Source organism: Talpa occidentalis, unplaced genomic scaffold, assembly GCF_014898055.3.
Source record: "Talpa occidentalis isolate TD23 unplaced genomic scaffold, MPIMG_talOcc4v2.1 talOcc4.7, whole genome shotgun sequence".
Taxonomy (NCBI): domain Eukaryota; kingdom Metazoa; phylum Chordata; class Mammalia; order Eulipotyphla; family Talpidae; genus Talpa; species Talpa occidentalis.
This window is the reverse complement of record NW_023605083.1, coordinates 26,340,592-26,354,042: the sequence shown is the minus strand read 5'-3', so window position 1 is coordinate 26,354,042 and position 13,451 is coordinate 26,340,592. Positions and strand designations below refer to the sequence as shown.

The following is a 13,451-nucleotide window of genomic DNA, read 5'->3' as shown; positions in this document are numbered from 1 at the left end:
CAGCATCAGGCTAATGACAGCAGCTTGTTACTCTCACACAATCTGGGGGTTGTTGTATTATAGCGCAGGAGGAGGGGTACCCCAGGACTCCCAAAGCTGTCTGCTCTAAACAGTTTTTGCCATCCACTGCACAAAGACAAGCCACATTCCCAGTACACAAGACCTTCAATGGGAAGACACTTTAATACAATTAGTGCACAATAAAGAGAGACAGGAAAGAATAAATAAAGTAGTTTCCATGTGAAACACCATTTATCCCCTTGTGGGCAAATGCCCAACCCAAACAGGGTGGGACCAAAGCAGGATCACTGAGACCCAAAATCTTGCCACAAGTCTAAGACACCTGGTGGGGACCCATAAGAAAGGGACAGAAGTGGCCAGACAAGTCTGGGATGAAAGGAGCAAAATCAAAATACAAGGCTGCCCTTGTCATCCACCTCTCGGTCTCTCGCCCACATCTCTGTCTCTTTCAAGTGTCTCCTTCCATGTCCCCCAAGTCCCTGGTACAGGTCCACAACCCAGACACAAACCTTGTGCTCGCTCAACTCCATGTGCCTCCTCCAAGTTTCCTTCTTGATCCCCTCCTTTCTCCCAGTCTTCCCTAGCTTCTCCCCTAGCCCAGCTCCACCCTTCCTTAGGGTAGGGCAGGGAACAAACCTCCCCTTTCCTGTTACAGTTATTTTAATATTCTCTCTTTTTTTTTTTAAAGATTTATTTATTTATTCATTCATACAAGCACTGGGTACAGTCAGAAGCGCGGGAGGGTGAGAGAATTCACCAGAGTCAGAGCAGGGAGCAGAGCAGGCAGAAGGACCGAAGTACACTGCTGAGGGGAGCAGCGGGCGGCAGGAGAGGTCTGCGCGCCATGTGGGACCCTCCTCCGGTGGCCTGGGAGCAGCCGGGGATCGAACCGGCACTGCAGAGGCTGCGGGCAGCTTTGCAACCCAGCGCTCAACCGCTGCGCCACCGGGGAGGCCCTATTTTAATATTCTCTTTTTATCAACATTGTAAGGCAGATAAGGTGAGATTCTAGATTTTGCATGTGAAGAAGGTAAGTAAGTTGCTACTAATCAAACACTCAAGGCGGGGGTTACTGGGGATTGCTTTGGCTCCTAATCAGGACTGCCCAGTTCTTTATATTGCTTGTTAACCAAGCATCATGAGCAGAAGGAATTTTAGGAGTGCTTTTAGAGGGCACTCTAAAATAGAAAAGGCACCTCAGGATGCATGGTTCTAGTATTTCAGGGCTCAGTCGCTGGAGGGGTATATTTGTGGTAGAGGATACTTCCAGCCTTCAGATCATGGCCTTCATATCAGAAAATAGGCAATTCTTGTAATCACTGTAAAATGCTCCTGTGATTGCTTAATTTTTCTTCCCTTTTCTCAAGCAGATGAAAAACTCGGAGAACCGTCATGCGGTGAGTTCGCAGTACAGGATGCATTCTTACTACCCGCCTCCCTCCTACCTGGGCCAGAGCGTGTCCCAGATCTTCACTTTCGAGGATGGGCCTTCCTACGCAGAAGCCAAAGCGAGTGGTAGGTGTTTGTTAATACAGATTGGGGTTCTGGTAAGGAGGGTGGGTACCCAATGCTGGTCTCTTGCTCTCTAGCCAGTAAGGAACTGTTGGAAAGTTCATGGCTGTGTGACTCTTATAGAAGTATCCTTTAAAGTATTTAGTTATGTAATGTTTTTGCTTTGCTAGATTCTTAATATCATGTTTGTCTTTTGTATTCACAAAAGTAATGAGAATAAGATGAGAGACTCCCAACAAAAGCTGAAAATGTATTTTCTGGAGAATCAATTTGAAACACAGGGGCACTTTCAGTGTGGTTCAAACTCTGATGTTTTTTGTGAAGTGAATTTCTAAGTACTGAGCACTCTTTTTCCAAAACTTTTCCATTTTAAAATTGAAGGTGTATCTATCTTTTGGGGGAGGACATAAAATAACATAGTAAAACATTTTTTTTTAATACAGTAGACCTCAGAGTTTATGCAGTAGCAATGCAAATAACTCTAATGTAATGGCTTTAAAATGAAAAATGAAGGTTTAATGAACCAAAGCACTTTGAAATATACGATTCCTCAACTTCAAATTTAACCTTCTCCCCAACATTTACTCTGCTTTGATAGGCAGTTCTTTTATGGCTGCTGTGTTTTTAGAGCCTTTTTTTAAACTTGAGCATCATCTTTTTTTCTTTTTAAAGATTTATTTATTTATGCAAGCCCTGGGGTACAGGCCAGAGGCACAGCAGGGTGAGAGAATTCACCAGAGACAGAGCAGGGAGCAGAACAGGCAGAAGGACCGAAGTACACTGCTGAGGGGAACAGCAGGCGAGACAGGAGAGGTCTGCCTTGCCATGTGGGAATCTCCCCGGCTGGCTGGGAATCGAACCCGCACAGCAGAGGCTGCGGCCAGCTTCACAGTGCTGCGCTCAACCCCCTGTACCACTGGGGAGGCCCCTGAGCATCATCTTTTGATCTAAGAAAGTGAGAAGCAGATACAATTGGGATTGTAAGTGGAAATTAGAGTGGTGAGCGTGAATTTGTAGAGAAAATGGCTACTGCTGTAAATAAGTTTGTTTTTTAAATAACTTGAATCTATAGAGAACCGGTAAGGCAAGTACTTAGCGAATGAGATTCAGATCTGTGCTTTGATTTACAAACTTAGAACATTGAAGTCTAAAAAACTGAGTAAGTTTTGTGTTTTAATTATCATTCTAAAATAAAATAAAGGAATTCTATTAATATGGAATGTAGCTCTGCGGACCAATCAGTTTGAGCTATAGACAGACTGATGTATGCATTGTTGAGTGCAATTTGACTTTAATAACCATTTTTGTCAGGGACAGACAAGTAAACTGTATTGTAAATATTCATGCCACATAATATTCATACTTCTTTCATGCTACCTTTGATTCTATCTATGGATCTGGAGTGTAAGCTCCTTGAGGACAGAAAAACATCTCACACATCTTTTTATCTGCTATGAAGCCTTTTGTTCTTTCTATAATGGTTGAGTGAATGAATGAACAAAATGTAGGTATTTTTGAGTGAGCTTGCTCTGTAAGGAAACACAGTCTGTAAGGCAGGAACCCTGACTCATTGTCGGTGCACAATCTAAGCAAGGAGCAGCTAAGGAAATGTGTTTATACAGAAACTTAGGACTGAAACCTGCTTTCTGGAAGAAATTGCTTGAGCTTCTTGCTTCAGGAATATGAAATGTTTTTAGAAGTGCTGGCATTCTTGAGACAAAGGTGTAAATTCAGAGAATGGCGGTCAGACAAAAAGATAGGAGGGAATTTATTTGAGCAGAGAGGAATGAATTTGGAGAGGAGCAGGCATCTGAATTTATGGCAGGAAAGGGAAAGACAGAGGAAAGAGGTTACAGTCCAAGAAAGCAAAGGCCAGCTGCACCACTGTTCACAGGGAAAGGCTGGACAAAAAACAACTAGAATTTCTTAAAAATTTCTGGCAATATTATTGTTTGAAAGTATGAGCAGGTTCCATAATTGATCTTCTCTACTGTCACTCACCAGTAATTAACTAGGAAGGTCAGACTTGGGATGTGAGGGTCTTAGCTAGCAAGAAACTGCAATGGAATGTCAGTAGTGCCCACCTCAGAATTGTCATGTAAGGAGAATGTAAATACATAGAAAATTCAAATCCCAGCTAATTTTTCAAAGATACATGGCTTTATGACCTCCAAATATATGCTAATTTGGGCTTCTGCATTGCATGCAATTTCTACAGCGCAGATGGGAAGGGGAGAGGAAAAAGGGAACTGTGTTTGGGGTTTAACAAGGACACTCCAGATATCATCTCTTAGGGAATTAGATCCTTAATTTTGTCATCACCATTGACACTGAGGAGCACTTTGAGGACTAGTTAGTCACAGAGGCTGACTGATAACTAGTTCATCAGTTCTAGCAAATTTGAGGTGAGGTCTTTTGGTTGCATTAATAAGTAAATTATGATTTGTAAATAGCATGTCAATTCTTATGAGTGGGAACTTCTAAATATTTTTAAAGACATTTTCAGGAGGTTTAATGTTTCCTGTAAAGTCTCATTTATATATAAAGTTGTCTATCAAATATTTTTTATTCAGTTTCTTTAAAGATAAGCTCTACCTGCCCTCACTATGTAAAAAAATAAATCTGAGTTCATCATTTTCCTCAGCATTGCAATATGAAGATAGAACATTAAGGGGAAAGTAATTACAGGGCAAGTTTTCCTTTTGTCCTGTTGCGACTATTTAATTCTTTTTGGGAAAAAGGCTAGGAGGTATTCTCTCTCCTTTCCATGTGCTGAAAAATGTTTGAAGGTAGAGCAGAGAGATGGAGGGGGCTGAATCACATAGGACTTTGGAACCCTTTGGAAGCACTCTGGGTTTTATTTCAAGTGAGATGGGAAGCCATTAGAGAATTCCAGCAAGAGTGACATGTCTGCCTGTGTTTTTTAGTATCACTCTGGCTACTTAAGAGTAGATTGTAAGGGGCCTCCCCGGTGGCGCAGAGGTTGAGCGCTGGGTTGCGAAGCTGTCCGTCAGCCTCTGCAGCGCCGGTTCGATCCCCGGCTGCTCCCCGGCCACCGGAGGAGGGTCCCACATGGTGCGCAGACCTCTCCTGCCACCCGCTGCTCCCCTCAGCAGTGTACTTCGGTCCTCCTGCCTGCTCTGCTTACCGCTTTGGCTCTGGTGAATTCTCTCACCCTCCTACACTTCTGACTGTACCCAGTGCTTGCATGAATGTATGTATAAATCAATCAATCAATCAATAAATCTTTAAAAAAAAAAAAAAAAAGTTTAAAAAAAAAAAAAAAAAAAAAAGAGTAGATTGTAGGGATCGAGGTTGAAGCAGGAGACATGTTAGAAGATGGAGTGATTCTGACAAGAGATGTGAGTGGCTTAGTCAGGGTGGGCATTGGGAGTGATGACATGGTTGAATTCCTGGTATATTTTAAAGATAGAATCAACAAGGTTTGCTAATGGATTTGGGATATGACAGGAAAAAAAAGAGTGAAGAATGACTCCATAATTTTTGATCTGACTTTGTGGGAAATTGGGATGTCCATTTATTGAGGTAGAATAGACCATGGGAAAAATAAGTTTGTGGGAATTAGAAGTTTAATTTTGTAAATGTTAAGTTTGAGATGTTCATGAGTGTTCCAGGTAGTTGCTCGAGGAGTAATTAAATGTATGAAATATGAAGTTAAGGGAAGATATGCCTGCTGGAAAGAAAAACTTGGGTGTTCAGTGCACAAGTGTTACTTGAAATCAATATGGTGAGATCCCCTGGAGAAGTGTAGATAGAGAAGAATAAAATACCAAGGACTGAGCCCTGTGGCCCTTCAGTGCTTAGAGGTTTGGTAGATGAGGAGAACCAGCCAAGAAGGGAGTTATGGGAGCAACCCCTGAGGTAGAAGGAAAACTTAAGGAGAAGTGGTATCTTGGAAGTCAAGTATCGAAAGCATTTCAATGAAGAGTCTAGTAAATCTGTCAGACCAGATGACGTAAGGACTGAGTTTGAAAGCTAGAAATGTCACATCCTGTGCTTCTGCTTCTTTAGTCTCTTCCAGCTCAGGTAGCATGGCAGTGCCATGCTGTGCCAACTCAGCCTTCCCATGCAGTCAACCTCTGCTCTTTTTCCAGTGGAAAGAAATACACATCTGAGGTGTTTCCTTTGTGTCATGAAGTAGTCATATATTACACATGTAGAATGTCAACAGCTCTGTAAAACAAAATGAAGATCATCTACATTTTACTCAAAGAGCAGATGGCCAAGGTCAGTGGAAGGGCTTTTCTGAGTTCCAGGTCTCAAATCCTTTGCTCATATCTGGGCAGCTTGCAGATCTATGTGTTCCCTAACATGGGAATCAATGACTCCAGAAGTTTCTGATTTAACTGCTGGCGTATGCCGCTTCCCCCACAGTTGTCATGACTAAACAGAAAATGGTTAAGCTTTCACTGTACAGAGTGGCTATGCTGTGAGAGCTGGATTTTAGTAAAAGATCGTCTGACTGATTGTCCCAGTTTTGCAGATATGAGCAGTGAGGTTGTGCTGCCTCTTGAAAGCTCCCTCAGATCTCCTCTCTTTTGGTCCAGGATGTCAAAGTGACCTTTTATGTCAGATGATGGATGGGTGGCTGGGTGGGGTGGTAAATACATATCTAAGGAGGTTACCCGCAACTCACCAGCTGTTTAACCTTGGGAGTACTGAACTATATGGCTGGCTCGGTTTCCTCACCTGTTAACGGAGGGTGACCAGCTGGCGCTGACACATTCATGCAGGTGATATGAGAATGAAATCGTGACCATATGTAAACAAGCTGGGTATATCACATAATATAAGGAGAGACAGCAGGATACTGATAACTTTCACCAGTCTTTTGTGTTGGTGTGTCAAGTAGTTCTTATTAGGTAAAGATGCTCTGGAAATATTTTAGTCTTGCTCAGACAGGATGGAGAGCCAGCCATGGATTCTTTGGGCTGCTTTTGTCTAGTATATTCCACAATGAATTGTATGGAAGCATTTAGAAGAGAAAAACATGGACTTTCCCCCCTGCTTTAAGGACAGCTGAAATGTGTTTTATGCAACATTTAGAAAATGTTGAGTTAAACTTGGCACTTTAGGAAATGATTTATCATTTGACAAATTTCAAAGAAAAGAGCACTCAGCTGGTAAACCCATTTTCCTTGTGTGACCTTTTTATTCTTAGCTTTAGCTTTGAGCAGAGGTAAGTGGGGCATTCAGTGGCCATGACCGTGGAAGCCAGTGTGTACCAGCGAATGGATCCCGCCCTGGGAGGGAGATCTGGCTCAGAGTCACAGCTCTGGGCTGGATTGTGAAATGTTCACTTAATCTCTTAAAGCTTCAGTTCCCTCACCTGGAAAGTGGGGGTGGGGGGGAAGCAGCTTTACTTGTATTTACATATGGATCACATAAAAAAGTAATGTAAAGAGGGGCAGAAGCTGTCATCTCCCTATCCTAATATGAATGTCTTATATAGCTTTTCATTTCAACAAGTGCCTGGTATACTAACGACGATAAGGAGGCCTTAATTTCTAGCCCTGCTCAAAATTAACCAGATGTATATTATGATTCTTGAAATTAGGTAAATATCATGGTCTCTTGAGTGAGAAAATAATAATTAAAAGCACATAATAAACATTTAGACATGATGGCTCTGAAGACTTTAAAAAAAGATCTTGCCAAAAAAAAAAAAAAAATTAACCCAAAATGACCAAATCTTTAGATCTAGCCACCCACCAACTGGTAGGAAATATAAGGGATAGAGGAACATATTAAATGACACCACAGAGACATACTAGGCCAAGTCAGGACAAATTGCTGAGTTTATTTTTCAACAAATAAATTTCAAAGGAGGAAAAATGATGGAGGAGATAGCTAGAAAGATAAATCCTTGAGACTTACCAATCTGTTATAAGACATCAATCTTTTTTGATTCTGATTCAAACAAGCTTTTACAGATATGGTATTTATAAGACAATTAACAATTTAACCACTTTTTTTAGTGTAATGATAGGATAGTGTTATGGATTTTAAAAAATATTTTAATTTTATTTATTTTTGTCACCACCACCCCTTGTATTCCCTTTTACTTTTCCTTCCCTGTCCCCCTTAAGCTCAGAACCCCCAGGATGTTTGTTGGTGTCTAGTAATTTTTTGTAAGTGTTTTTACATTTTTGAATTGTCTCTTATATGAGTATTCAGTGTTTCTTTTAATCACTCTTGGCTTGCTTTGCTGCTCATAATTATTTAAAATTCCCTCTATTTTTGTTGAAAATGGATGCATTTCATCTTTCTTGTGACTATATAGTGTTCTATGGTATGTGTGTACCATATTTTTTTGATTTATTTGTCTGTTGAAAGGGATTTAGGCTACTGTAGTATCCTAGCTGTTGTAAAACACTGCTGTGGCTGGGCCTCCCCGGTGGCGCAGCGGTTGAGCGCTGGGTTGCGAAGCTGCCAGCAGCCTCTGCAGCGCCGGTTCGATCCCCGGCTGCTCCCCGGCCACCAGAGGAGGGTCCCGCATGGCGCGCAGACCTCTCCTGCCGCCCGCTGCTCCCCTCAGCAGTGTACTTCGGTCCTTCTGCCTGCTCTGCTGCTCCCCGCTCTGGCTCTGGTGAATTCTCTCACCCTCCCGCGCTTCTGACTGTACCCAGTGCATGTATAAACAAAACAAACAAATGAATAAATAAATAAATAAATAAAAACATGCCTCTATTAAAAAAAAAAAAAAAAAACACTGCTGTGGCTATTGTAGAATACAGTACATTTTTTGTTGATGGTTTCATATCTGGGAATATTTACCCTAGAGTGATATTGCCTGGTCATAAGGTAATGCTATTTTTAGTTTTTTAAAGTAAATACAGAAGTTTCCAGGAGTTCTTTCTGCCAGTGCATCCCGCATTCTCCTCTTCCCTTCCCTTCCTTTCTTCACAAACACGTATATGGCTCTTACAGTGTCTGTAAGACAACCTTCCATGCACTTGATGGGGATAATGTAATTCTTGGAACAATAAAATTATCCCCATTTTTTGGGATGAGGACACCGAAGCAGAGACAGCGCCTGGGAAGCAGGGAGGAGAAGGGGTCCTCATTTCCATGTGGTAGGTGGAGGAACTGAGGCAAAGTGATGGCTTAGCTTGTCTGAGGCCTGACTGAGCTATGGTCTGGTATTCTCATGTTTGACAGTTTTTCAAGGGAATTAAGCTATGATTGGGGGTTGAGAGTATACTTGGAATTTTCTGTGAGCTGGACTGAATATAAGAATGCAACAGTACTTGTCTGACTGTGATAACATTCCTGAACCTGCTCCCTGGGCATGTGTATCATTTGGAGACACTTTGTCTAGGGCTCTTTCTCTAGACTGTTGGTGTCACAGAAACACCAAACCAAACAAAAAGGAAGCTTAATAAGCTCCACCAGCATACCAGCTATGGTATTTATATTGCTATTCCCAAAGCTAAATGTAAGCTTTAAAACACCTTTATAACTTGATTAACACACTAGTGTCATTTTTAGTTTTGTGGATATATTTGAATTTTCTTTTTAAAGAAACAGGAGTGAGTGAAGCTCAGTGTTAATATTTGATGTAGACATTATAAAATGAAATAACATTTAGGCATTAGCTTTAAAATTATTAGTGCAACTGGCAACAACTACTTTTTTTCCTGGATGTTCTTTTATTTTATTGTGGACATAAGCTTTTATTTAAATATTACTGTAGCTAAAAAGCCTGTAGCTTTTCCCAGATAATATTTGAGGAAGACAGTATTTTACACTCTTACCTAGTCAGGGCTTATTATCAAGTTGCTTTTACATCTTTAACTTTTTTTTTTTTTTATCTAGGTATACAAGAACTGGGGCGTAAGCCAGAGGTGCGGTGGGAGAGACAGAGTGGGGAGTAGAACAAATGGATCTACTGAAATACACTGCTGAGGGGAGTAGCGGGCGAGACAGGACAGGTCTGCTGTGTGGTGTGGGTTAACTCCCTGGCTGGGCATAGAACTCATGCTGCAGTGGCTGGAGCTAGCTTGACAGCTGAGACTTTAACCCTTGCACCACCAGGGAGGCCACATCTTTAACTTAATCATAAACTCTTAAATGCATAGACTAGGCGCCTGTCTGAGAGTTTTCCTTTGGACTAAAGATGAGTCTACAGCAGGACACAGAGAATGAGCTCAAGAAATTACTCTTTTAGGGCTTCCTAAATGTCTGATGACCAGGTTGGACACAGTTGCTAGAAAACAACATTGCTTGATCTTGTTTTCATGCTAATTTAATCTTGTTGGGGTTCAAGCAGGATACTTAGTTCCCTACTTGCCTGCTCAGTGTGTTGACCCTGGATTTTGTGGGTACATCATGTCATCAAGTTTGGCCTTTCTGTTACTCACACAGAGGTCATTTGTATTTAAAAACCTGAAGAGGCAGCTCCCATGTGGGCATTAACAGGGCTCAACAGTGGCCACCAGGATCAGAACAGACAACGTCATCAAACCGGTGATTTCTTTATTTGAATCGGACTTGAACCCAGTGGGCCTCGGTGGATGTTTTTCGCACGCAGTGTGGAGTAACTCAGGAGTTTATTTTCCCTTCCTGGCTCCTCAGAGGCACAACCCAGGCCAAGTACAACTTGAATAACCTTCAGGAAAGCTGTGCTGTCCTTCTGTCAGCCGCTGTCTTTGAAAATTGCCTCCAGAGTTAGTGAGCAGGAACAGTTAAGATTTACAAACAATGATGAAGCTTGTCATGCATCTTTCACCATTCATCATCCAGGTGCCGTGCCTGGGCGGTGAAGTGTTCTTCATAAAAACCAGCTCAGTGTGAAATACACCTCGCTGCAATGTTTACTGCTCTGAAGCTCGTCAGCGGCCCTTTATAGTAAATCCAGATTGCGATGTGACATTACAGTATATCATTGCCCGGCGCGGTGGGGTTTACACTGGGAATGAGTGCAGTGCACACCAGATGAGGTGTCCAAATTGAGTTATGTCAGAATTTGGCTGTTATATGGGGATAGCTTTTGTTTTCCGAACACTGAAAGTTAGCTTTATATGTATTTATATTTATATATAGGCATATACTTCCCATCTTGCACATATACACGGGCATACAATATATGCTGAGGTCACATTCCAAGTGGGGGTCTGCTGTAAAGAACGGTGACCAGCTTTTATGTACCTTCCAACTGTTGTTCATTGAAATCGGTATAAATGGAATCTTTTGGAGGAACTAGAGTAGAAGGTAATTTCATCATGGAAGTGGGTTTGGTTTTGTTATGTGTGAAGTGGTCCTACTGACTATCCTTTCTTACAAACCAAGAAACCCCTCTCCTGGGACAATTGGGGTCCATTGGGATGATTCCTTTTGATCCCTTTGAAATGAGGGCAAGAAGAAACCCCATAGGGCTGTCCCTTCCTGGCGACAAGAACCCTGTCTGTTAAGCTGAGCATATGCATTTGGGGAGGTTTCTGAAGTCAGTTCTTATTTATTACTTTTTTAGTGGGTATCAAAATCCTAGTGCCGCTTCTGTTATCTTGAAAGATGCTGCTTCCAAGAGGAGATTTATGATGTTTTAGTTTAAATCTGCAAAATAAAAGAGCATACTGAATTTATTGCATGATCAGGTTTATTTACATTCAGCCTAAAAGTGCTGATATTAAAAATGATCTCCATAAAAAAATAATATTCAGAGATAACAATGGGCCCTGCACTCCCATGATCACATGTGCTTAACACAAATATTTTTAAATTCTCCTTTCAGTGTAGCAGTGTTTTCAGGAGTACCTTTTTGTGGTTTTTGCACACCTGGCCCTACATTGCTCCCCCATTGACAGCAAGTCTAGGGTAGGGGTTTCTCCCACCTAAATGCAGGTAAACAGCCTTCCCACCGTTGCTCTCTGCTCTTCTGTTTCCTTTTAATTGCAGTGGCTTCTTTTATTTTTTTTTTTAATTTATTTATTTATGCACACAAGAACTGGGTACAGGCCAGAGGTGGTGAGCGCGTTCATCAGAGACAGAATTGGGACCAGAACAGGCAGATTGACTGAAATACACTGCTGAGGGGAACAGTGGGCAAGACAGGAGAGGGAGAGGTCGTTGCGCTATGTGGGTTGCTCCCTGGCTGGGGATTGAACTTGTGCTGCAGAGGCTGTGGATAGCTTCACAGTGCTGTGCTTAACACTTTGCGCCAGCAGGGGGCCCTGCAGTGGCTTCTCAGTGCTGGATGAATGGGGTGCTGCATCCGAGTTTTGTGAACACAATTGCAGGAGTTTGGTGCATGGAACAGGAGCCAGAACCTTCCAGCTTCCATTGGCATTTCTTACTTCTGGGGATAGAGAGTGTAGCCAAAATCAGTCCTTCATTAGGATTGGGAGGTCAAACAGACGGTGGCCAGTTAAAGGTAAATTTCAGATAAAGAACAAAAATTATTTTAATGTGAGCCTGCCCCAAATATTTTCTTATGCTGAAAATCATTCACTGATTCTGAAATTTAAGTTGCATTCAGCATTCTGTATTTTTACTTGCTCAATCTAGCAACCTTATGCTTGGTTGAAGTCATCTTTTCTGAACCACTCTTTTAGGGCCCTGCTGGTAAAAGCAAAATTAAGAGGTGGATAGAAGAAAGCAATACTTAGCATATCCAACAGTTTTGAGATTTGTTTTGGTTTTATTTCTACAGGAAGAGTTTAAGAGGCAGTGCTGATCATGATTGGAATGATTTCCTATTTTGGTTGAAACCATTTAGAAGATTTCTTGGTGAAAACTTTTGGATTATAATTGATTTTTTGCACATTGTAACTTCTGTTTTTCCTCTGTTCAGGTGATACTTTAGTCCAAAAGGCCAAAAGAATCTTGTTTCTCCTTATTTTATATGTTATATACATTAACATAACAACTCATAAAACTTACCCTGCTGCTGCTCAGAATGAAAATGAAGATTTATATTTTACATGCATTTTGTCCTGTTGTCCGCTTGTGTTTTACTGGGAATACCAATGGCTCTTTAAGCTCTTTTGCATACCAGTTCCGTTCTCTTTCCTGAGGACCCCACCCGCCCCCAGGATATAAACTGATGGCTCAGTCAATAAACAAGCAGTAAATTCATTGGGTGCCAATTATGTGTCTCTGAAGCTAACATTATGCCTTGGAGATGAGCCATGCAATGACCCCTAAATGTCAGCAGATCTTAGGGACATGCCCCTCCCCTCCTGTCCCCAGAAGAATAGCCCTGCCTGTAAGCCTCTGCATGGCATGGATGGAACTGGCCATGTGCCCTGCTGTCTAATTCTTATTCAAGTCTTGATTAAGGTCTTCTCCCTACACCTAAAGTTTGGTTTCCATCTCATGTTAGAGACACTAGGATTATAACCAAATGCTGTGGATAAATTTTCCATATAAATGTTCCCTAACCCTTCCAGATCTGCTTCACCTTTATTACATATGTGATGATAGAGGCGGATGGGGCTTGATTTACTTGTTTATTTATTTAAGACAATTTTATTGGTATCTAATTCACAATCATAAAGTCACCCTTTTATTTTTTTATCTTTTTTTAAAGATTTTATTTTATTTATTTATACAAGCACTGGGAACAGTCAGAAGCGCAGGAGGGTGAGAGAATTCACCAGAGGCAGAGCGGAGAGCAGAGCAGAGCAGGCAGACTGATGAAGTACACTGCTGAGGGGAGCAGCGGGTGACAGGAGAGGTCTGCACGCCATGTGGGACCCTCGCCCCGTGGCTGGGGATCAAATCGGCATTGTAGAAGCTGCAGGCAGCTTTGCAACCCAGCGCTCAACCGCTGCGCCACCCAAAGTCACCCTTTTAAAGCATACAATTCAGTAGTTTCAAGTGTAGTGACAGAATCATGTGGCTATCAGGGCCTCCCTGGTGGTGCACGGGGTTAAGAAGCAACCTATGAAGCTGTC

General features: G+C 41.8%; 1 protein-coding gene across 3 annotated transcripts in view; it reads left to right on the top strand.

Moving 5' to 3' along the window:
• Window positions 1–13,451, top strand: part of DMRT1 (doublesex and mab-3 related transcription factor 1) — a 96,674-nt gene that overhangs the window by 58,341 nt on the left and 24,882 nt on the right. For 2 of the 3 annotated variants that reach the window (XM_054688990.1, XM_037493583.2), the window contains one exon: window positions 1,392–1,536. In XM_054688990.1, the coding sequence (XP_054544965.1) occupies window positions 1,392–1,536 (145 nt within the window). Of the gene's footprint in view, window positions 1–1,388; window positions 1,537–13,451 lie in introns of all 3 variants that reach the window. The other variant, XM_037493582.2, reaches the window with a different exon arrangement.